This window comes from Anas acuta, chromosome 1, assembly GCF_963932015.1.
Source record: "Anas acuta chromosome 1, bAnaAcu1.1, whole genome shotgun sequence".
Lineage (NCBI taxonomy): Eukaryota > Metazoa > Chordata > Aves > Anseriformes > Anatidae > Anas > Anas acuta.
In genome coordinates this window covers 150,454,256-150,476,584 of record NC_088979.1, presented here as the reverse complement: position 1 = coordinate 150,476,584, position 22,329 = coordinate 150,454,256, and the positions used below count along the sequence as shown (strand labels likewise).

Here is a 22,329-nt window from a genome sequence, read left to right as displayed (position 1 = left end):
CCTCTGTAAATGTTGATGGTTACTACTACAGTACAGGCACAATCAATAAATCTCAAGTACATCATAATGGAGCCTCAAAGCCTGTGCATACAAACCTGTCAGTAAACTGGGACAGTATTACAAATAGACAAAGGATAACACAAGGACTGCAAAAAAACAGAGCAGGGCAGAGATGAGCGGATTTCCTGGAGGAAGGAGAGGATGGCAAGAAAGATGAGAAGGGGGTGAACTATTTAGATGTACGTGATGGAGAACATCATTAAAAGCACACCATTTTTTTACATGATGGGAGGATTCAGTGATGGAGAAGAAAACACTGAAGGGAATAATAAGACCAGGGATTATTTTGTTTTTAAAGGAACCCCCAGAACTTATCCCATCACGCTTCTCTCTGGTCATCACCCACCACAGCCTGTAGAACTCCCTTTCACAATCAAATTGGAGAAGCAATTAATTTCATTTGCATATAGCAGGCTGTGTGTTTTTTCCTACAGGTACTGATTAGTGTTGTTCTGTGCTTGTCTGACAGGACTTATGGCAAACAAACGTGCAAAATGGGGCACTCGCGCCAGAAGAGAACCCAAAAGCTGCCTTCTAAACAGGCACGCTACTTTGAGGTTCAAACAACACCAAAAAAAACAATTTGGGGGGAAAAAATCACTTTTAACCAACTGCCCCCTTTGAACTCAGAGCCAAAAGACGGTTGCGCAACGGCCACCAGGGGCGCGAGCCCCCAGCCGTTGGGCGCATGCGCAGAGCCACCCTCAGGCATGGGTGCGTTGAGGGGAGGTGCGGTCATGCGCATGCGCGGGCAGGGCCTCAGCCAGGCGGGCGGGTGAGGGCGCTCCTGCACGGAAGATTCCATTCGTTTGGGAAGGGGGGGAGATAGGAAATGGAGGGTTTTATCCCTTCTTCTCATTTTTCTTTTCTCTTCCGTGTGCTTCCAAACCACTGTTATATAGTTTTTTGCTCGTAGTTTTAGTGTTTTCTGCCGCATGCCCTGTGGATTAATTTCGGCTAGATGGTACGGTCCGCTGCGTTCTACCCAATAAGAAGCCGATCCTTGCAAACGTAACAGTTGCTAGGCAGAAATCACCCTCTCGCATCCGCACCACTAAAGCGCCTCCCCCGAAAGGGGCGGGGCCTCGTGTTTGACTGACAGGGCGCTCGGAGGGCGGGAAAAGCCCGCCAGCCAATAGCAACTCGCGGTAGCCTTGATGAGCAGAGCTTACAGCCAATTGAATCGGAGAATGCTGAAGGAGGCGGGGCGCCCCGTTGCTAGGGCCGCGGCGTTGCTAAGGCCGCGGCAGAGGCGGGTGGCGGCCGCCGCCTTCCCCCGGATCGGGCCGGGCCGGGGCCATGGTGAAGCTGGGCGCCAAGTGCCTGCTGGCAGGTGGGTCCCGCCCCAGCCGCTACATCCGCGGGGAGCCGCCGGTGCGGAACGGCAGCGAGGGGAGGCGGCCCCGGGGCGGGGGAGGTGAGGGAGGGGGCGGGTGGGCGACTGGGGTAGGGCAGGCCCCGAGGGGTGGGGGGGGGGTGGGCCCTGAGGGAAAAGTCCTGTCAGGGTTTGGGGCGGGGGGGGTTGTCCTGTCAGGCTGGGGGCTGGGCTGCACGCACAGGGGATGGTTTCTTCCCAGTGGCTTGGAACCTGGCAAAAAAAAAAAAAAAAAAAAAAAAAAAGAAAGCTTTTATTTATTTATCTATCTATCTATTTATTTATTTATTTATTTATTTATTTATTTATTTATTATTCTCTTCGTGGAAGCTCTGTGCAGCTTGAGGCAGAAGACCCGAAAGAGAAGACCTTAAACCTTTTGTTTGCAGGCAACACGTGGGTGTCGCTCTTGGCTCCAAACCCGTCTTCCTTCACCCAGAATAAAGCCTTTGCCTTCTCTTTTTATACCCATCAGAAACAGATAACCCTGAGCTTGCACAAAGCCAGCAAACGCAGAGCGGTTATTCCCCCAGCTCTTTCTTTATGATCACTGTGGACAGTACCGTGGCCTGTCTTGTAGACTTGAAACTTGCACACTCCTTCCCCTGTGGAAGTTCTCAGGTCCCAGTCTATAGGCTTTGCTGAAGTCTTTCAGGTCTTGATGTTTAATGTTATCAAAGGCCAATTCCATGACAAGTCTAGATTCTCGTAGTTTTTCCTTGGGTTACCCAGTTATGCGCTTAAACCCAATTGGGTTTGGAGCTGCGTTTTCAATTCTGTTCACAATACAAACAACAGAAATGTCTTGTTCCGTATGCAGTTCTCCTAAGTACTAGGATAATATCCGTATATTACTGAAAATAATAAATTAATGTAGCATACCTGGCAAAATGACTTCTTTCTTCCAGAAGAGAGAGCTATAATGAAATGGATATGAGCAATGAGTAACCGCCACAATCTGGAGGGAACAAGAGAATGCGCTTACAGTGGTAGAAGTGAAAACATCAGAGGTAGAGCAAGAAACGCTTGTGTACCTAAGGAAATTATGAAGAATAGACTGGATCACAGTACTGGGAGCTACACTAAGGTCAAGGAGAACAGCAGAGGGTAAAAGGGCTTTTATTAGCAAAAGAGAGACCGTTAACTTGACAATAGAAAGCGATTCCTATGTTATCTCAAGGGTAATTTGCGGACACAAAGCCAAAGATATTGCTGTTTGAGCTTACTGTGGAGACACTGTGAAGGGGTTTCCTTTGTAAAGAGGTAGTTGTCAGCAGCAGGCGTTTTACAGACGCGCTGCAGTTTTTGGCAGAATAACGGAAATATGGGTGGAAGAAAAGCTGTGGGATGCAGCACTTGCAGATGACACCAAACTAAATGAGAAGGGCGAGGAAACTTATTTTGAGAAAGTGTAACGATATAATGGGCTAAGAGGATGGCAAAGAAGAATAAAAGAGGGGGGAAAATGGGGCTGTCAAATTAAAGAAAAGTAACACATTAGGTAAGAATTTGTACTGGGTGATGAAAATAAAGGCAGCCTGCGCACTTCTGAGCAATGTGTGCTTCTCTAACTCATTTCACAAAGACAGATCTAATTGTCTATTGAAATACAGAATAGCTTCCACCCAGAACAGAGTGTTGTCTTCAGCACAAGCTTGGATTGATCAGGGAACAAACAAGCTGATTTACCAGATTTTCCTGTCTAAATATTATGAGCCCAACTCAGCTCAAAGTAAGCAAGCACGCTAAAAATGTTTTAACAAGAACTGCATTTAGTTAATGGATCTAGGAGCAATTGGCGCTCTGCAAAATACCCTTCCTACTCTACAGTATTATGCCAGAAGATAGCTTTCCCAGTCTCCTTCACAGCCTCATCCAGGAAGCTGTAATAGGGTCAAAATAGACCCCTTTCTGGATTTATTTATTAACAATGTAATGTGAGGGGTCGGTATCCCATGCTTGGCTGTTGTGAATGTTCCTTTCAGGATAAAGCTCAAACACTGAGATATTTAATTCCTGGTTTCTGTCCCTTTGAACCATCCAGGCTGCTGAAAGGATATGTGAAGAGAGGGTAAGCCCTCAGGGAACGTCGTTAACTCTTTGTTCTGCAAGGATAATGTTATGTTTCTTGGAGCTATTTGAGCATACCTGAATTCTGCAGGTCTCTGCCATTGCTTTGGGTCGTAGAGAGTAAGATTGTAACAGTGACCCAAACAGGGCAGATCTAAGGCTTCCCAAAGTGTTATGCAAACCACGTCGGTAAACCTTAGCTCTAGAAGAGCAAACTCTAAAGCCCCTTGGTTTGCCTTCCATGCAGGGATGAATCAGCAGGCTCTTTCTCTCCAGCCAAGTGACATTTGCTTCTGTTATGCCCAGGATGCAACTAATGAGCCACCGGCAGCATTGAGTCAGCAAGAGTTGCTCACTTAGCAGGGTCAGCAAGAAGAGTTCATCGAGGAATGTTACCAGCTTAAACAGCTTTGTAGTATATAAATGACCTGTCTCTCCCTTAATCTCACTATATAACAAGAATTTGAATTTGTGGAAATTTGCGTACTAAGGAGAGAAATCAGCCTGTGCAGCCCAGTTTCCCATAGCCTGGTATGTTTGTATCTATATGACACTATATCTGGAACATCTGAGTTCTTTGATAAAGGCTATGGGGTAGACATGAACTGTAGAACAAGCAGCAAGTCAAGCCTGATCTGGAGACCCTTTACTGTTACTCATGGAGTAGAAATCTGATATCAGCAACAATATACGTAATGGCAATATTTATTTCATCCCATAGGTAGTGCCTTTTAGATTATTTTGCGCTTCTCGTGACAGTTATCTTGCCTGTATTCAGATTTGCAGTGCCCAAGTTCTTATGGCATAAGATAGGAATAGAACTGAGGGAAAATTAGATTCTCTAAGATTAACATTTTTTTTTTTTATCTTTGTTTTTTTTTTTCAGGTGATCCAGCCGTGGGGAAGAGTGCTTTGGCCCAGATGTTCCGCAGTGATGGGGCTCATTTTCAGAAGAACTACACGCTGGTAGGCATAAATGACACAACAGGCTCAAACTGCTATCTGACGACTTTTCTAAGTCACACAAGAGAAATTAGAAGCTCTAGAGCAAAATAAATAATGTGATTTTAAGCTGAGGTGTTCAAAGTGGGTCTTATGTGGTTTTCTTTCTCTTGCACCTTAGATTCTGAAGAGAAACTGTGTAATGTTCTTCTATGTAAGTCTTTACATTAAGTGGGTGCTGGTTTTGAAACAATGCAGAATAAATCAATTAATTTTTATAATTTTCCTGCGGAACAAATATTTTCACAAGCTTTTGCGGTGTTAGAGAATTTCCCCCTTTAGGGAATGCTCTATGAAAAAGCACTGCTGAAGGAGAAAAGCTCTTAATTCCAACTATTAAATGTGCATGTGGACAGTGTGCTTATCACTATGCAAACATGAAGATGTGCTGCACAGCCCCAAGATAATTATAATCTACAGAAACTGTTCCCAGATGAAGAGGATACAGTTTGCAGTCTTTCAGTGAGAGAATCAATGGTGATGACTAATCAGAAGCAGGATAAAAATAAAAGTAAATATAAGTAAAGTAAAAAAAGGAAAATATGAGTGCGGGGAAAAAAACTAAAATATGTTTATTCATTGAAATAAAGATGGAAACCAGAAGTTAAGGATAGAAATAGAACAAACAAACAAGCTACAAAGCAGAATGAGATAAAAGGTGGAAGAGGCATGAATAATCTCAGTCCCATATGTTAGCTGATCACATGGTTGGTGCAAAACGTTCTAAGGCATGCAGTAGAACAGCAATGTGATAGTAAATGTGGCCCCACAGATACCAGCTAATACCCTAGTATACAGGCAAAGATCTGGATGTTGGTACTGCTGCATCTTTTTTTTTTTTCCTTTTGAGCAAATCTACACAGCTCTGACATGTAAGCAGGACTATGTCACCCGAGCTATGAGGAGCGTTGCTGAGTTCCCATCAGCCTGTTTGATGGGATTGTAATGATTCACAAGAATTGCCTCCGTCCAATGTGTAGTTGGTCTGCAGTTGGAAGGGCTCTTAAAAAGTCTTCTGAACCTTGTTTTCCTGATTCTTTTTGACAGACAACGGGCATTGAACTGTTGGTGAAGGCTGTATCAGTTCCAGAGACAAGTGATAGTGTGGTGAGTTTTTCTGTGACATAAATTGGGTCAGAAAGAGACATCCGGAGCTCAAGCCTCACTTTCTATCTCGTTCTAGCGGAAGATTGCACTGCATGTTCATAAGGCCATTAAGTTGCATTAAGGAAATGAGACTGGTAGTATACAATTGCTGAGACTCCGGGGTTAGTTTAATCTTAAAATATATTTTACATAGTTACGTCTAACAGGGCATGTTAAACCAAAGCTGTTGCCAGCATCATTAGGTCTCTGTTCTGTCTTTTAAGATGTCCGGTTTAGTTTATGTTGGAAGTTGAGTCTCATCCATTTTTTTCCTTAATACCCTACGGTCCCACTACTGGGATGTGGACATGTGTATCGTTTTGTATAAATAGTGCAGGTTAGCTTCTTACTGCCTCACTACACATATTCTGCTTCCAGTAGGGGCAGAAACCATACCCAGGGCCCCAGAGGTAATCCTTTTATTGTTTATTCATGAAAAATAGCCATTTATTTTCTCATCCTGTCTGAATTTGGGAATGCTCAGTGCAGGCAGCTCGTCTCTTAGGGACGTGAGACTGCTGTACTGAACAAAATGCAGGAATGGCAAGTTCCAGTATTTACCTTCAAAAACTTGCCCTACACTGTGGTATTCCTGGCAAGAACCTTCTCTCTGCTTCTGCTTTCAGGAATTCTTCATTTTTGACTCTGCAGGAAAAGATCTATTTTCTGAGATGCTGGAGAAACTGGTAAGTATTATGTAACAGTCCTCTCCTTCCAAAGGAGTGCTTTTGCTTTGAAGATCTGAACTCCCCAGTCTGACAGATACAGCAAACTTTGTCTTTAACATAAATGGGAGTGATTACTTCAATTGCCAATGCTTCCTGTTCTACCTACCTGAAACTTGTAAAAGTACTAGAATACTTTCAGGAAGAAAGCAGGCAGATAATCCTTCAGTTTTCTCACAAAAGAAATAGGGATATATAACTGGCAATATTTGTGTGCTGTTGCTTAAAGTTATTTTTATTTCTTAGAAAAAACATCTATTTTGCTGCTACTCCAGCAGTGGTTTGTTGTTTGTGTTTTGTTTTGTTTTTGTTTGTTTTTTTTTGTGTTTTTTTTTTTTTTTTTGTTATAGTGATGTCTTTGCAACAGGACACATTCTTGTCCTTGAACATAACGCTGTCCTTGATTTTTTTTTAATTATTTTTTTCTCCTTCACTCATTCCTGTCCTTACCTTTACAGTTCTCCATTGTGCTGCCTCATTTGAAAAGGTGTAGGATCAATTAATTGATGCCAAGTTTGATAAGATGGCAGAGTCAACCTAATGGTTCATTGCTCTACAAGAGGCAGTTGCACTGTTGCCCTTGCACCACGTCTGGTTTGCAGGGGACCCCTCTGAAAGCTGATTCAGCTTCTCAAACTGGCAGAAAACCTTTTTACTTTTTTCCCTAGGATTAATTTTGTACTGATTCAGCATGAAGAATCAGCTTCCTCAGGGATCAGATGAGTGCCAGAGCTGGTACAAGTAAAGGAGCAGGACCACACAGGCAGGAATGGGGAAGGAAAGCAAGACCACCACTCTTGCTGCCACGTACCCAGTTAATCAACTTAACAGAGATGTGAAACCTCAGCCTGGGCGTAGGGTTCCTGTATATTAGGCTTTTTATTTTTGTCTCAGCATCTGTGTTTGCCATGCAGATGCAGGCTGGCTGTTGACCACATCATTCTCATTAGAGCTGACAACGTTCCTTTCTTGCTGTGCAGTGGGAGCAACCAAACGTCCTGTGCCTTGTGTATGATGTCACTAATGAGCAATCTTTCAACAACTGTGCCAAGTGGCTGGAGAAGCTGAGGGCTCAAGCAGTTGGAATGCACATCCCAGGTAAGAAGGGGGTGATGTTCTTGCTGTCTGCTCCCCTTTTGTATGGCAGCAGTTGTTCCTGTTGAGATGTGACACGGAATATTTATTTTAAGGCAGGTGCAGACATGGCTTCCTCTGATTCATCTGCTTTTGTCACAACTCAGATAAGACATGAGGATGTTTGAGATGATGCCTTAGTGGAACCTTTTCTAGATAGTTTTAGACTGTTATCCGTGCCTCCGACTTTATCAGCTACTTCTACAAATGTTCCAACGTTTATTACTAACAAATCATCATTTCTGGTTTTCCTTTGTTTCTCTTCTTTTTCTGTAGGTGTCTTAGTGGGGAATAAAACAGATCTGGTTGGTCGTCGAGTTGTGGAGCAGAAACAAGCACAGGAGTGGGCTGACAAGCATGGCCTGGAATACTGTGAGATGTCAGTGGTGAGTATCTGCTCTTTTCACCATCTGTGGAAGTGGGTGTTGTAAAGTTATCTTCTCTTTCAGGTGAGGAAAGATAACTGGGGGCTGAATTCTGCTTATTTGTCCTCTAACTCACCCTCAGTTTTAAGCTGTCTTTTGTGAAGCTGTTAGAGCATAAATAGTAAAATGCTTATCCCATCTGTCATTCACAACTTTCTTGTTTCCTTTTCAGAAGGAGATGAGAAATTTTGAGGCCCCTTTCCACATCCTGGCAAAGTCATTCCACCAACTGTACAAAGAGAAAGTGGAAACCTTTCGCTCACTAGCTTGAGGGCCGTGACTGGGAATGACTTAATTAGCTTTTGAGCTTCTTCTGGGGCCCAGAATCCTGCGGACTGGGATGCAGAGAGAAGAAAAAAGATGATTGCTCCCTCATGGTTATCTTCTGGTAATTCAAAATAAACTAGAAATAAGCAAGTGGAAAGACATTCTAATGAAGTTGCTACCTCAGCATTCCTTTTGTGTCCTCTAACTTGGTTCTCTGCTCACTGAAAGTCTGGTAGGTTGGAGGAGGCGGGGAGTAAAAGGGGGAGGGCAGAATGGAAATTGCCAGCTTTTTGCTTTGATAGTGCCTTGTCTCATGTCTCAGCAGACTTCCTGCTGCTACAAACAAGGATATAGAGGTTTGGAGGAGGAGAGAGGAAGCTGACAGGATATTTTTCAACTTAAGCAACCCAGCCTTGCAGGACAGGGCTGCCTTGGTCCTACTACTTGAAAAGCATTTGCAGTAGGAAGCCTATGCCCTGTAGCTGATACATGGAGACTCAGATATACGGTGATTGAGGTGGATTTAGGTGTGTTTCTGGGGGGCGCCCAGAGTTTGAGGCCTATTTTAAGTGTTACCCATTTCATTTGTAGCACTGGTAGGCTGATGACTAATATCTTTTTCTAACTGGTGGTATCTGGTTCTTTTCCTCAATGAGGCTCGCTTTCTCTGCCTGGCAGGAGCTGTCTGTCTTGCATCTGTACCACTGTCACTTGGTAATGCAGTGCCCTCTGCTGGCCCCAGGTCACAAGATTTCTGAAGAAGCTACCTCTGATGAAGCAAGCAGGACCTTCTACTGTCACATCCAAATTGGCGTGTCTGCAGAATGGGGTCATATAGTAAGAATACCTCTTTTATTCCAGGGACAAATCTAAGACTTAAATTATCTTTCTTTCTTCATGCATTTGTTATTTTATGTGGTTTTGTGTCATTTTTCATCTTGTCAGCTGAGCTTTTCAATTCCATGTTCTCATTAGATTTAGTTTTCAATCTCTTACTAGAATCAGACTCATCTTTATTGTTAAACTTTCCCTGCCTATCCTTGAATTTCAGAGCAAAGACCATGATTCTGATGTCACTAGTGGAAGCAAGATTTGGTAAATGAAAAACAACCTAGCTAAGTTACTTTGATTCAGCCATGTCTGGCTGGAAGTTTTGTATCAGAAAGGACAAAAGCCTAGAGAGAACACTCTTTTGTGTGGTGCATTGATGTCACCTCTGTAAGAATATCTGCTAATGCAGTACGTGAAAGCATTCATGGTTAGGCACTGCTTTGCAGCTGGGCCTAACACTGAGGAGCTCAAAACCGTAACCTTTCTCTACTCCTAAAATTACATTAGCCTTCCTTGGGCAAGGGAGGCTGATTTTCATGGAGAATAAACACTGAGGGATTTTTCAGGCAGGCTTTTCAGGAATCTGTGTTTCAATACTTTTATATATTTTATAACCATTTTTATGCCCGGTGCTAGGAATATGACTGTAGATGTTGTAGCAGACTTTATGGAACACCTCAAGAATCTGGAATAGCAGCTGGGCTCATTTCATTGGCAACAGCATGTTGATGCTGGGAAATAGCTAGGGAGCATGAATACCAGCTAAAGGGGTTAAGCAGGAGCTGAGCCCTCTAGGAAAGAAAATGAATAATCTTTTTTTCTGTTTGCTTGTTTTTTTCCCCCTCAAGAAGCCACTTGGGAAAATATGATCGTACTAGTTAGGAAAGCTTTTACTTCCTCCAAATAAGGAGGACTCCTCCATGGATTTAGGGTCACTAGAAGATTCACCCTTTTTGACTTGTCTTGGCATCCTTGTTGTACATGGGTTGCCTTGTGAATTCTGGGGGCTGTCTCTTATTGACATGGGCTGAGTAGGGGTTTGCCTGCAGATGTTAGTGCCTCTGCCTATTAAGAATAAAAGCTATTTTGGATGCTGTGCTGATCTAGTTAAAGAACCAAAGAAGGTTTGTTTTGATTTGGTAGCTCATTTGCCCCTAGTTCTACTGATGATGTGATTACAACACAAGACGGATATTTTTTCAGACCGAAAATATCGTGCCAGGTGTGTCTGCCACCTGTGACGTGGTGTAGGGGGGAATGAATGCCTTGGGAATAGGTGATGAAATGAATCCCGTATGATCTTTAACTAGGGAGTTCAATCTCTCTGCCCCAGAAAGACTTCCCATAGCTTCAAATAAACAGTCAAAATGCACCAGTAAGTTGAAGATCAGTGAACATTGTTTTATTAAATGAACACAGAAGCTGGAGGATCTCATTAAGGGAGTGCTTGCAGAGGTGATTTGTGATTTATAGGGAACCTGCTTTTGATAGGTTAGTGAAGAAAAATGCATCCCATGCAGGGAAAGATATATTGCCTGAGAGAGGAAACATATAATCTAATTAGCTATCGGTAGGGATTCACCCACTGCCCCTTTCTTTCCTTCCACGGGCCAGGACTAGAATTAGAAAAAAGGTTGTCCCTAAAGCATGTAGCCCAACTTGATTTTACGGCACTGTTTCAAGGACTAACGTAGACACGATTTAATGTCTGTCAAAATGGTGTGTTTGGTCATCACCGTCTCAGTCATTCCAAATGCATTTTAAAAGCGTAATATATTGTTCCTTCGTGGCTAATGTGCTGTACAATACCAGCATGATGCAGGCGATGCTATTTTCCTAATTTGACCTTGATTGTAGAGACTAGTAGTGAAGGGTGAGTGGAGTCCATGGGAGCCAGATCCAGACAGGCTGTGAAAAAGAGTTTTGTGTCTGTGTGAAGGAGTTCGAGTAGTGAGTAGGTGAGCAGGACGAGTAAGAGTCTGAAGCCATTAGTAATTTCTCTTACTGTGGCCAGCAGCTGTTGTGGTCATATCTGTAGAGCGAGGATGCTTTTTGCTGCTTATAGCCTTTGCAATTCCCTGAATTACAGACACCGTGGAGGACAGTGGGAGGAAGGCAGAAAGCATGTCTGCTGACCAGGAAGCTTGTTGTCTTCTTACAGCTCCCCTACTTTGTCCAGCTGTGCATGCTGAGCACCTGCAGCAGTGAATGTTTACAACCTAGAAGAGCCCCAGCTCAACCAGAACTGAAATTTCAAAAGAAGGGAGAGAAAACAAGCAGCATTTTTAACTGTCTATAAGAGATTAATATATAGTCCTTTTATAGAAGCTTGTTTGATTAAAAAAAAAAAAAAAAAAAATCTTTCCTCCTCAGAGCCCCTCCTTCTTACCTTTTCTTTGGTCCTCATTTCTCATGCTTCTGCTCTATAGAATCCCTGTTACACTTGTGCCCTGCTTTACATGACTTGAAACATTACCAGCTGATTTTTAAAACCTTCTAATTTCCCCATTGACTATTCCCAAGGCTACCTTTTATCTTAGAGAGATTAATAGATAAAAATTTTTAAAAAGTGGAATTTTTAGTCAAATTGTCATGGAAGAATGAACTTCAGGAAGCTGACTGACATTCTGAAATTTTATTGGAAATCTGTTTTTGTAAAGTTGTCATGTTAAAGATGCTTCAATGGTTTGGTTTGGTTTTGCCAGACATATTCTACCACGAAGGGAAATGCAGGATGTAGAACTGCAGAAAGATCAGGTCGTATTGTGGGATTTAATAGGAGTTTCAAAGCTGATCACACTGTGATAAGAGCTGTTCAGTCTTAACAATGGAGTGGTCACTGCTGTTCATAATAAAGCATTAAATATACTGAAATGGGGCTGTGAAAAAGTTCCTTGTAGAGATTTATTCATTTTAGAGACTTAAAACTTTAGAAAAGACATCTTTCAGAAAACCGATCTGATAAATTACACCATTTGGTCCAGGGTTATTTCTGATATAACTTTGGCGACTTGAAGGGCTGGATTTAGTCTTTCATTCCAGTTGACTCCCTTGGGTAAGCTTCATTTCTTTACCTTCTATATACATCTTGGGCCAATCTGAACTGATAGCAAAAGACACATGATGCTGTTGAAAATGAAATACTGCCTTGGGGCAGAAGGATAAACCGTGTGGCCTCCTGAGGTCCTCCAAGCAATACTTTATATAATTCTATTAGATTAAGTGGGGAAAGAAGTAGTGTGGAAAGCACAAAACAGGCTAAGTCATAAACTAGCAATTAAACTGGGAGCTGGGCTGGGCTACAGCAGAAAACGTACAATCTATCCCAATTAAGAGCTGTATCTCAAGAGAAAGCAGGAGCCTGACGCAGGTGCTGACAGCAGGGAAAACACTGTATTTCTGTTCTGCAGGCAGCAAATGCTTTCTGCTGGTGCTTACACAGACCCGTGGGGGTCCATACCCTGCTCAAGACTATGCTGTGCTTTTAATAATTACTGTATCTGTGATGTTCAGGTGGCAACTGCTTGCAGTTGTTGTCTCATCTGCCTGTATAAAGCCAGCAGTGGGATGGCAGATCCCTGCTAGTAGCAGGAAGACATTCCTATTCTGGATACCATCCGTTATGGGACCCCTCTCTCTCCATGGGGTCTCGGTCTTTCTTTTCCAATCTCATATCCACTTCTTGATGGGGAATAGCCACCTCTGTTTGTTCTTAGCAAGTGATCTTTTCATCTTGCAGATGGTACTCCGTGGTCCTGCGGCTAAGAGATTTCTAGGACCTTCTGCAGCAGAGGTGGATTCTGAGCAGGAGCTATTCAAGGGCCATGTTGGCCCCCCCACGTCCCTCTTAGCCTCAGGGCACATCATCTCTCTGCTTCTCGCATCCCATTTCCTCCTCCTGCTGTCATCTTGCCTTGAGAACAATGTCTTCTGTGCCAGTTGCCCTTGGCTCTGTTGACCCGGAACAGCAATGCTTGGGGGAGGGAGAAAGCAGAGAGCCCCTCAATCTCTGCTCCTTTCGGTGCACTTAGGTGTTGTGACTCCCTGTCCAAGTCCCCTGAGAGAAGGGGACGTTGCTCAGTCCAGAGTGTAATTTCCTGGCAGAAGACCCCCAGCAGAGTCCTGGCAGCCTCCTCTTGGCTCTTCAGAGCTTGCCGCAGTGTAACTTTCACAGACACTGGCTGTTCTCATTTTGACTTGGAGTTGTGGATTTTTTTTCTTATTATTATTATATTTTTTACTCATTGGGGGTCTTTTTCTCATTTTTCTGCCACAGCTTCACGTATTTCCTCCCCTAGAGCTGTTTGTCAAGAAAAGCCTGCAATTGCTCTCTTTCCTGGTCTCCGAGATCAAATCCAAATTTGGCAATGTTTAAAAGGGAAATGTGACAGACCCTACATGCCAAGCTGGGGTCGGGGATGGGGTCAGTTTGATGAGCTTCCCTCCAGCCAGATATGTTTCAGCTGGAGAAATGAGCCTGTAATCTTTCTGCACAAGTACTGGAAAAATAAACAATGTGAGGACCTAAAGTTAGGGACTGTTAGAGCAGGTACACAGGCAGAACTGAGCAGCTGCTGCGTCTTGAGCAGTGGAAATGCAGGAGCAGTCGGAGAACAGGCGAGTGTAAGAAAGAGTGGGGTGTGTATTCCTTCACGAAAAGCCCAAGGGATTTGCCGAGGCAGAGTGGGAGGGTGGGAAATCTGAGTGGAAAGGCCTAAGGGTTTTCCTCGCTTGTAGAATTATGTATGGAAATCAAGTGGGAGGAAAAGTAATTTTTGCTTGAGCCATTGAGGGAAAGTGAGGATACATGCTAGTGCTGCAGGTTGGAGAGCAGGTGGCAAGAATAAATAACTGAACATCGACTGGCAGCGCCCAGATCTCTGGGCCAAGGTTGGTTTGGGGAATTCAGCGCTGTGACGAGTAAGGTCAACGGTTGCCATCAGTTTAGGTTCAAGTTGTAGGGCCTGTGTTAGAACAAGGCAGGGTGAATTAGAGTCTGCGTGACAGGGTCAGTGCTGGGGTTATGATAGGGCAATAGTGAGAACCCATAATGACAAGTAATGTGGGGAGATAATTATAGTACGCTGCGCTGCTCTGAGGAGCAGTGGCTGAAGTCAGCACATTCAGGTGAGACCAGAAAAAGCAGGTAGGCTACAGAAACGGTGGAAGAGTGTGAAGTGATGCTGGAAATTCAGCTTGAGTTCAATTCTTCTGAGGGGAGGGTAATAGACACCTACAATTATTACCCGCAGAGCTTTGTATTATTACAACACGAATTAATTCTGTTGTTTCTGTTGCTAGAAACTGGGTGATACGTTTGCTTAAACATTTTTCTTTTTTTAGGGGGTGGGGGGACAACCAACCCATAATATTTCTGCATAATTGTGCTGCAGCCTCCTGAATACATTATATGCATCCATTCAGAAAATTAAAAGAGAACCTGCACTTCACCTGGCCAAGCAGATGTGACGGCTGCAACTTGAGCATTGACATTTCACAACAAAAGCTTCATGACCAGTTTGCACTGCAGAAGACCTCCCCAAAACACCAATACGTAACCTAAAAAAAGAAATAGAAAACTGCAATGTGTTTGTGGTCAATATAAAGCAGGTAGAAATCACCTTGTTCACGAATAAAACTAACTACAATTAAAAATGCCCTCAGCTCTGCATGGGAGGAATCTCTTTTCTGTGTTGGTTTCCTTTCTTGGCTTTTGCTAATCTCTTGATTCTTGCAAAGCATCACGTACTCTAACAGTTGTGCGTGACCACTGCGTGCTATTTCTGGGCCTTTGTTTTTGTGATGTTGGATGGCTTCAGTGTGGGGACTGTGAGCCAGGACGTGTTGGGATTCAGGTTGCAGTTGAAGCATCAGGCATGAAATCGGTTTGTGAGGGCAGCAGAACAGAGGCTGGGAAAGAGTCCCACAGTTAAGATCATGCTTTTTGTTTCAGTGCTGTTGTCAGCAGAGGTATCAGGCTGCAAGGAATGGGAAAGTGTTAGGGAGAGGACAGGGGGATGTTTTGGGTACGGACACAAGCAGGTTAATGCAGCTCTTTCTGTCCTTTCTAGTCTCTGAACCCACCGAGACCTGGGCATGTTTTTTTTTAAGTGGACTGAGTCGTTGCTGTTGATGCCCACCCAACTAAGGCTGCCGCCAGGATGGCTTTAGGCAGACGTGATCACTGGATGCCACCTGGGTCCACAACCTTTCCGATACCCGATTCCTCTCCATGCCTCTTGCCTCTCGCTGGGGTTATAAACCAACACCAGGAAAAAACCACTGGCCTTTCTTACACTGCCACCCTCCCCGAACCCTCTGCTCCCCATCTGTGCGAGGCTGGAGACTGTGCCCTGCTGGGCTGGCACAAAACTGGACCAGTACGGGAGCGAGAGAGCTGTGCCCACGTCGGATGCGCGTCTCCGTGCGGGTGAGGGGCATCCGAGGCAGGCACCCTTTCCTCCTTTTATCAGACTGCTCTCATTTATTATACCATCTGTTTTCCCAGCGCCGGAGATGATGCTGGGGATATGTGACTTGGGGCACTCAGGCAGAAACTGGCCTGCACAAGGCCGGCCATGTGTTTGCCTCCTAGCAATGCAGCGGTCAGCAGCAAATTCTTTGCCGCCGCCTCCTCTCAGTATGGGAGAGAGCGAGCGTGGGCCTGGGTGTGTAGGAGACACAAAGAGATGAAAAATGTGAAGGGGGGGAGGCAGGCGAGGGGAGATGCGCCGGGGTCCACGGGTGTCAGCTCGAGAGGAACCAGGGGAAAGCGGGACAGACGGACAGATGGGATGAAGAATGGGTTGGTGGGAGGGAAAGACAGGCGGAAGAATTGGGGTGAGGGGAGACAGCGAGAGCAAGGCTGAGCAGGAAGGACAAGCAGGAGGATTCGGTCGGTGTGTGGCGGGGAGAGAGATGGATTGTCTGTGGGAGAGAGATGTGTGTCAGCCAGGCGCTACGGTAATAGGTAACGGGATAACTACAGAGATGGAGATAAAGCGATTGCGTGCGTGCCTGTTTGTATATGCCTGTGCAAAGGGGGAGCTGAGTGAATGACAGGGAGGGAGAACAGCCATAGGGAGCGAGGAGAGAGATAAAGCAGAGCTATAAGAAGGAGCAAAAGAGCAAAGCTAGAGATGAACCGTGGGGAAAAAAAAAAAAAAAGAGAGATGTGGGAAGGCGAGGCAGCCTCGCAGCGCAAACAAGCGCTGGGATTTAGCAGGGGGACAGGAGGGGGCTCATAGGAAAAGGGAGGCTAACACAAATACACTTGTGTATTTGGGGCTGAGGTTCTCCTACTGGGGCCGGAGAGAGGATGCAGGGCAGAGATCAGAGCACAAATCCCCGGTACTAAAAGGCAGCATTTCCACGCACGCACGGCTCGCTGCTGGTGCAGGGACCCAGTGGACCAGGGAATGTAAATGCCAGCGTGCAGGCGCAGGTTGTTTCCTGCCTGCTGAACTGCAGGGTACCTGAGCATCTGCAACCTGTGGGCTGCCTCTTGCCAGCGTGCCTGCTTGGCTGCTGGGAGCTGTTTAAGATGGCAGGTCAAGCATTTATTTATCACTTTCTTCTCCTCCCTCTTGCCCTTTATCCTTGCAGTGTGCTCTCAATGGGAAAGGAGACATGAAAAACACAGTACCCAAATTCCCAGGCACTTTCGTAATTCTTCCACCTCATGTCATACTCACCACCTTGCTTTGCTGCCTGACCCTACCACCACCTTGACCATTTCTTTTCTGTCCTTTGCCATGTCTTTTTTCATCTCCTTCCTTACGTCTTCCTTCAACTTCCCATCATTTTAAATTTCCACTCTTCCCTGTAACTCCATTCCCCCTTCTCTGTTGTGCTCCAGACTTCTAGGTTATGCGCCTCCCCTTGTTGGTTCAGCTTATTCCTCCTGGTTGCCCTGTTTCTTTTCTTTTGCTCCTTTTAATCTCTCCCTGGTTCCTCCATCTCCTTCTGTCTGCCTGCTTCCTCTCATTCACTGTCTGTCTCTTTTGAACTGGGTTGTGAATTCTGTTGGCATCAGAGTGGGACAAACTGTAAAACCGAGGTTCCCGGAGGGCCAGGTTGTGATCATTTTATTTTTACAATGTCCTTGGATGTATAAAGGTGTTTGTTTGAGGGGGAGGAGCAGTGCGTGCGCTCCATGTGGGAGAAGAGAGGGGAGCGCGGGCCAGAACGAATGAAGCTTAAAACTAATATAGGTCAGTTGCAGAGAAGAGTCCCAGTGGTCTGTGAAGCAGAGAAGCAGTTTGTCGCGTCAGACCGGCTACTGGAAAGATGGCAGCTGAACAGTTTCACCCAAATGATGCCAGCAACCTGGAGAAGTGTCCTGTCAAAGAGCGCAGGGGAGGAGAGCCAAGCCCTGCACAGCTCTCCTCTGGCCACCTCCCTCACCCAGGGAATAACCAGCCTCAGTTTCCTTCTTCCTGCCTCCGAGCTGTCTCCTCCTGTGCGTATTTCTCTGTCCTCACGTGGAGGGGGAGACAAGGCTGAGGTACACCTCCCGGTGCCCCCTGCCAAAGCCAGGGGGCCCAGGTGGACAACAACAGACCCTTGGGGGATGTCCTGAGGTGTGTGGCCAGCCTCTGCTGGGGTCAGTGCTGCCGAGGAGCCCCACACAGCCAGCAGGGAGATGTCACCAAGGCTCTGGGCCTGGCCTGGTTGAGCTGGAAGAGCCGAGGGCTCTCCCTGGCGCTGCTGGGAGTTGATTTTTCTCCGCATAAGAGCCCTCACTTGCCATGATTTGCCACAGTATGTGTAAACTCTGCACATACCGTTCCCAGAGATCTTCACAAGTGGTTAGCGGTTGCAGTGAGTGACTGAAAGTGGCAAGTCCTGATGAGCCCAGCATTTGGCCTCGGAACTTCTGATTTCATTGCTATTAAGAGTTTTGTTGCTATAGGAGGTTAATCTGCTAAAATGACATCTTGATATCAAAACAGACATCCAGAGTTTCTGAGGTACTCGGAGCCTATACGGCTCTGTAAAATCAACGTGAGATGCTGACTGCTCAGCACAACTGAAAATCAGGACGGTTCTTCAATGTCTAAACACGGCGTTAGGAGCCTAAATAGGCATACGTGTTTTGTTTTCTTTTTAAAATAGGCCTCTGCTCCCAAAGCAGGGAATGTCACCCATCTTCAGCTTCTGTCCGTGGCCGTACTCTTCTGCGCATACCAGAATGCTCCAGTCTAGCATCTGACTGGCTTAATCCAATGTGTTTAGCCTACTTCTGTAGGAGTTCACACTGCAGCCCCTAAAGCATTGTGATGGTAATAGAGAACCAAATCTGAGGAATTCATACAATGGCTCTGTGGTCACAACGCACCAGCTGGCTTTCACTGAAACGGTGTCTAAAGAACACGCGCATCTCAGAAGATTCCTCCCTGACTTTGTGAGACTACAAAAAGAAATCCTCCTCACATTAAAATCTGTAGCCTGTTATCACTGGTATCAGTGGGACCCCGTGATTTTGAGCTTTCTAAGATTCCCCACTCCCTGAGCTCCTGATTAGGTGTTGGGATACATGCTTCTCTTGATTTGAAAAATCAGAGCGACAACATAAACTATCCCACAGCTTAACCACTCATTTTATTTTGCTTAGGATGTTCCTTCTAGAGTCTCTCTTAACCCTGATTTATTACTGAGCACCAGAAAAATTAAAAGCTCGATATTCCATCCCTGACACCCTAAGCTATTTGACAGATCAAGAGCTAGGGGGGTCCTAAAGAAGACAGATGGGTATATAGCTGGTTTGCAGAAGGGTTACCTGCAGCAGTACCACCAGACCTAGGAGAGCAAGTCTGCCCCGTCCAGCAAGCCTCAGCGATGCCTCTGTGGCAGCTGAGCACCAGATGACAAAAGCTGGTGTTTAGGCTGAATTGTGGCTTTAAATGGTAATACCAAATAGATGAGGTTGCACAGGATCCTCTTCTCTGTCTTCATCTGCGCCCTTTACACTGGAAGAAAGCCTGATATCAGGGAATATTGATCAGGGTCAACATGGAGCGTCTTCACTGTAGGCCTCGCTTTCCTCCAGCATTTATCACTGTACTAATGTTTCCAGGAAGCTTCTGAAAATCTTCAGTTCAGAAAAAAGAAACCAACAACTTCTCTTTCTTGCCTTACTCTTTAAAATTCTCTCCTCTGTTTATTGCTATGTTTACCTGAAAATAGGCTTTTTTTCTTCTTTAAGAGTCCTACCACAGCTGCTGCACATTTCCTCTCTGGCATTTCATGTACCTGTTTGTTAAGAAATGATGGCTTTTTTAACCCATGCATTCTGACCAGGAGACAAGAGGCAGGTCTGGGGTGAGTTCTAGTCCTGGTTAATGAATGAATAGACAAGGGACCTATTTCAAACAAGACTGAGTTCCTTGTGCCCATATTTCATGCAGTTCCAGTGAGACACATTGCTCTGTGATCTATTCCGGAGACCTTTTACCTGTGTCTTGACTTAAGAGCAAATTCTGATCACAAAACCTGTGCCATACTCTTTTCACCAACTTCTTGTGAACAATGTGTGATTCAGTTTGGGTTCTTGCCTCCTCTCCTTTGTTTTCTTTAGCTCTGATTTTCAGGTATTTGCTTATCCAGGTGTCAAGGCCCTGGTACCTCTTGGCCCTGTTTCCTGGAATACGCTTCCAGGGCTGGAGGTATATGGATGGCTGTGAGAACAATCTGTGCCTGATTTGATTTTGCATATGGATGGAGAGGAGAAAATAAAAAAGAAAAAAAAAGAAAAAAAAGAAGGAAAAAAAACGCACAAAGGTTTACATGAAGTGTCTGAGGATACAACAAAGGAGTAGGAATGAAATGTAAATAAATGGGTCTTAAACAGGAATGTTCTCACAACTGATTTTCTCTGCTAGCCTTATTCACTAAGTTTACATGTCAACGTGTATATATATATCTCCTCGTATCTCATCACTGAGGATCCTTTACCAAATACTGTAATTCCAGCTAGAGTGACTGGTTAGCAGCCTGCCCTCTGTTACAGTTAATGGGTTGCAGGCATTGATTTTCTTTTCTATTCCTATTGATTAGGAGGCTGCTGTACACACAAACCTCAGCACAGCATGGAAAGAGGAAGAGAGGCAAAACAGTTCTCATCCCAGCAATTCATCATGGCTGAACATTCATCCTGGAAATCCCAATCTTCTCCCACTATCTCTTTCAAGTAAAGAAGGAAGCCTTTCCCTTTTTGAAGAATTCAACCCACAAGGCACATGAAATGACACTGCTTTTTCCAACCATCTTCAAGGAGCAAACATTTCAAAGGTTGCCATTCAATGCAAGAAAAGGTTGTGTGAGACAAAGGAGCCTTGCACTGAAGGCACAGGAGTTTTAACTTCAAGACTCAATCTGCAACAGATTCCTTGAACAACCATTGGTACCCAATTCATTTATGAGAGTACCCAGATCTCACTAAAATCAGTGGATAGACTTTGGTGGGCTTTGGGATTTTGTTTCAGTGCCTCCACAAACTGATGAAAATGTTACATTATGAGAGTGTATAAGACTAAATTATTTTTTTTTTTTGCAAAAGATTTAGTTTAGAAGAGTATATAGGTCAGAAACTGAAGGACTTCTGTATTGTAGCCTTATACCCTCATACTTACTCGCTGTTAGACTTCCACTCATATCTAATGCAGGAGCTTTTCATGCGCTCTCACAGTGGCACCAGCACTGCTTTTGCACAGAGTCCTCCTCAATTTAATCATTAGATCTCTGTACCATGTATCTCCCTTCTTTCTTCCTTCTGGTCACAATATTAGGCTAGATATGAATCTCCTATAGTATTTGAATATTTGATATTTACATTGTCTTTTATGTTGATTCTCATGTTAAAAGACCACAAGATAAGGAGAGATGACCACTGAGGTGTTTTGGTTTTGGTTTTTGTTTTTTTTTTCCATCTGGATTTCTGTCTCTATCATCTCTACCTTCTCTACCAGTGATTTTCTGAGAAAAAAAAATAAAATCAACATTTTCTGTCTTAGGTTTACTAGTTTTCTGATTTGGTCTAAGAAAACCACCAGCATGCAGATATGATGTAAATAATGTTTCTTATGAACTTTTGGTCCCTCAGCTTTGGACGCCAGTTATGACTGCTCGGATCACCCCCCCCTGCTTGCTTAACTATACAGATATATGGCCTCCAGTGAAATTCCTTTAACATTAATTCTTTTTCTGGATCATATCTCACTTCCATCTTTTCTGCTCCATTGGCTTTCAGTTCTATAATCATCACCCTAACCCCAATTTATTTTTCCTAACATCTTCTCTGCTGGTGTATCTGTCTATTAACACCTCTGCTCTGCCTGCAGAACAGCTGCATCAACTCCATCTCTTTTACATCTCATTACAGCAGCTCCTTCTGCGATGGCCTGCCCAGTATGAAGATTCCTAGATACCAGATCACTGTCTGATTTTTCTCCTACGAGCTGAAAAACTCCACTGCAGCACTTAATGCACAAATACTCTATTCAGTTCCATTACCATCCCATGGAGCTGCTTCCGACTTGATGCCCTTCATCTCCCTTCCTGCATCTTTCTCGTGCCCCTTTCTTTCCTACAGCACTGCCCCTTCTCTCCACAAATAGCAGCACTCTTGGTTTGCCATTGGAAGCAGACTTCCTGCGGCTCCCTGTCTCATCAGCTTCTCATTTCAAGTAATTTAAAATGTAATTTAAAATCTCTCTATTTCCTCCAGACTATTAATTTCTCTCTCCTTACTCTTCTATAGATGTCATTCTGTTTTGCACTATTCGGTAAGATGCGACTGTTGTAAAAACCTGCCACAGTGTTTTCAGTCTGTATTCTCATTTTGTATTATCATTTTTAATGATTCTTTGTAGGAAAGATGAAATCTCAGCACAGCATCTAGCCACAGCACAAGCAGTCGCACAGGACATTCTGGCATTTGCATTGCCTTTGTTCCATTCTTCTCCTGTGGCATTTAGAACTGTAGAGGGATTATTGTGAGTGGTCTAAGAACATATAAGTAGGATATCAGGAAGAGAATTATTTCTGGAATTTGGGAAGTGTAAGGCAGGAACCCCCTTTAGTCCTGATCTTAAGACATACTGAACCATCATAGGTTCCACTCCTCTTAGCCAGGGATTAAAGAACTCAATACTCTGCAGGCCTGGCCTTTTTATACTGACAGCTTCTCTGGGGAAAACATGCCCCTGCCCTGTTGCTGCAGCCATTTGAAGTCAAACTTGTCAAATCTGTAGAAATATGTAATAAAGGCAACAGTCACATATTGGTTTGAGAA

The 22,329-nt window shown here is 44.4% G+C and overlaps 1 protein-coding gene across 5 annotated transcripts; it reads left to right on the top strand.

The window, feature by feature from the left end:
- The first annotated feature begins 1,261 nt into the window (after positions 1 to 1,261).
- IFT27 (intraflagellar transport 27) lies at positions 1,262 to 22,329 on the top strand. 5 transcript variants are annotated; one of them, XR_011090802.1, is made up of 8 exons: positions 1,262 to 1,393; positions 4,392 to 4,471; positions 5,555 to 5,614; positions 6,280 to 6,339; positions 7,359 to 7,476; positions 7,789 to 7,898; positions 8,110 to 8,325; positions 20,094 to 22,329. XR_011090802.1 is itself a non-coding variant. In XM_068665391.1 (7 exons), exons 1-7 carry the CDS (start codon positions 1,360 to 1,362, stop codon positions 8,206 to 8,208), a joined length of 561 nt encoding a protein of 186 aa, XP_068521492.1. In that variant the 5' UTR covers positions 1,262 to 1,359; the 3' UTR covers positions 8,209 to 8,390. The 5 variants fall into 5 exon arrangements, 1 of the variants encoding a protein (XP_068521492.1); XR_011090801.1 differs by lacking the exon at positions 20,094 to 22,329 and adding an exon at positions 14,379 to 14,719; XR_011090799.1 differs by lacking the exon at positions 20,094 to 22,329 and adding an exon at positions 8,883 to 14,719.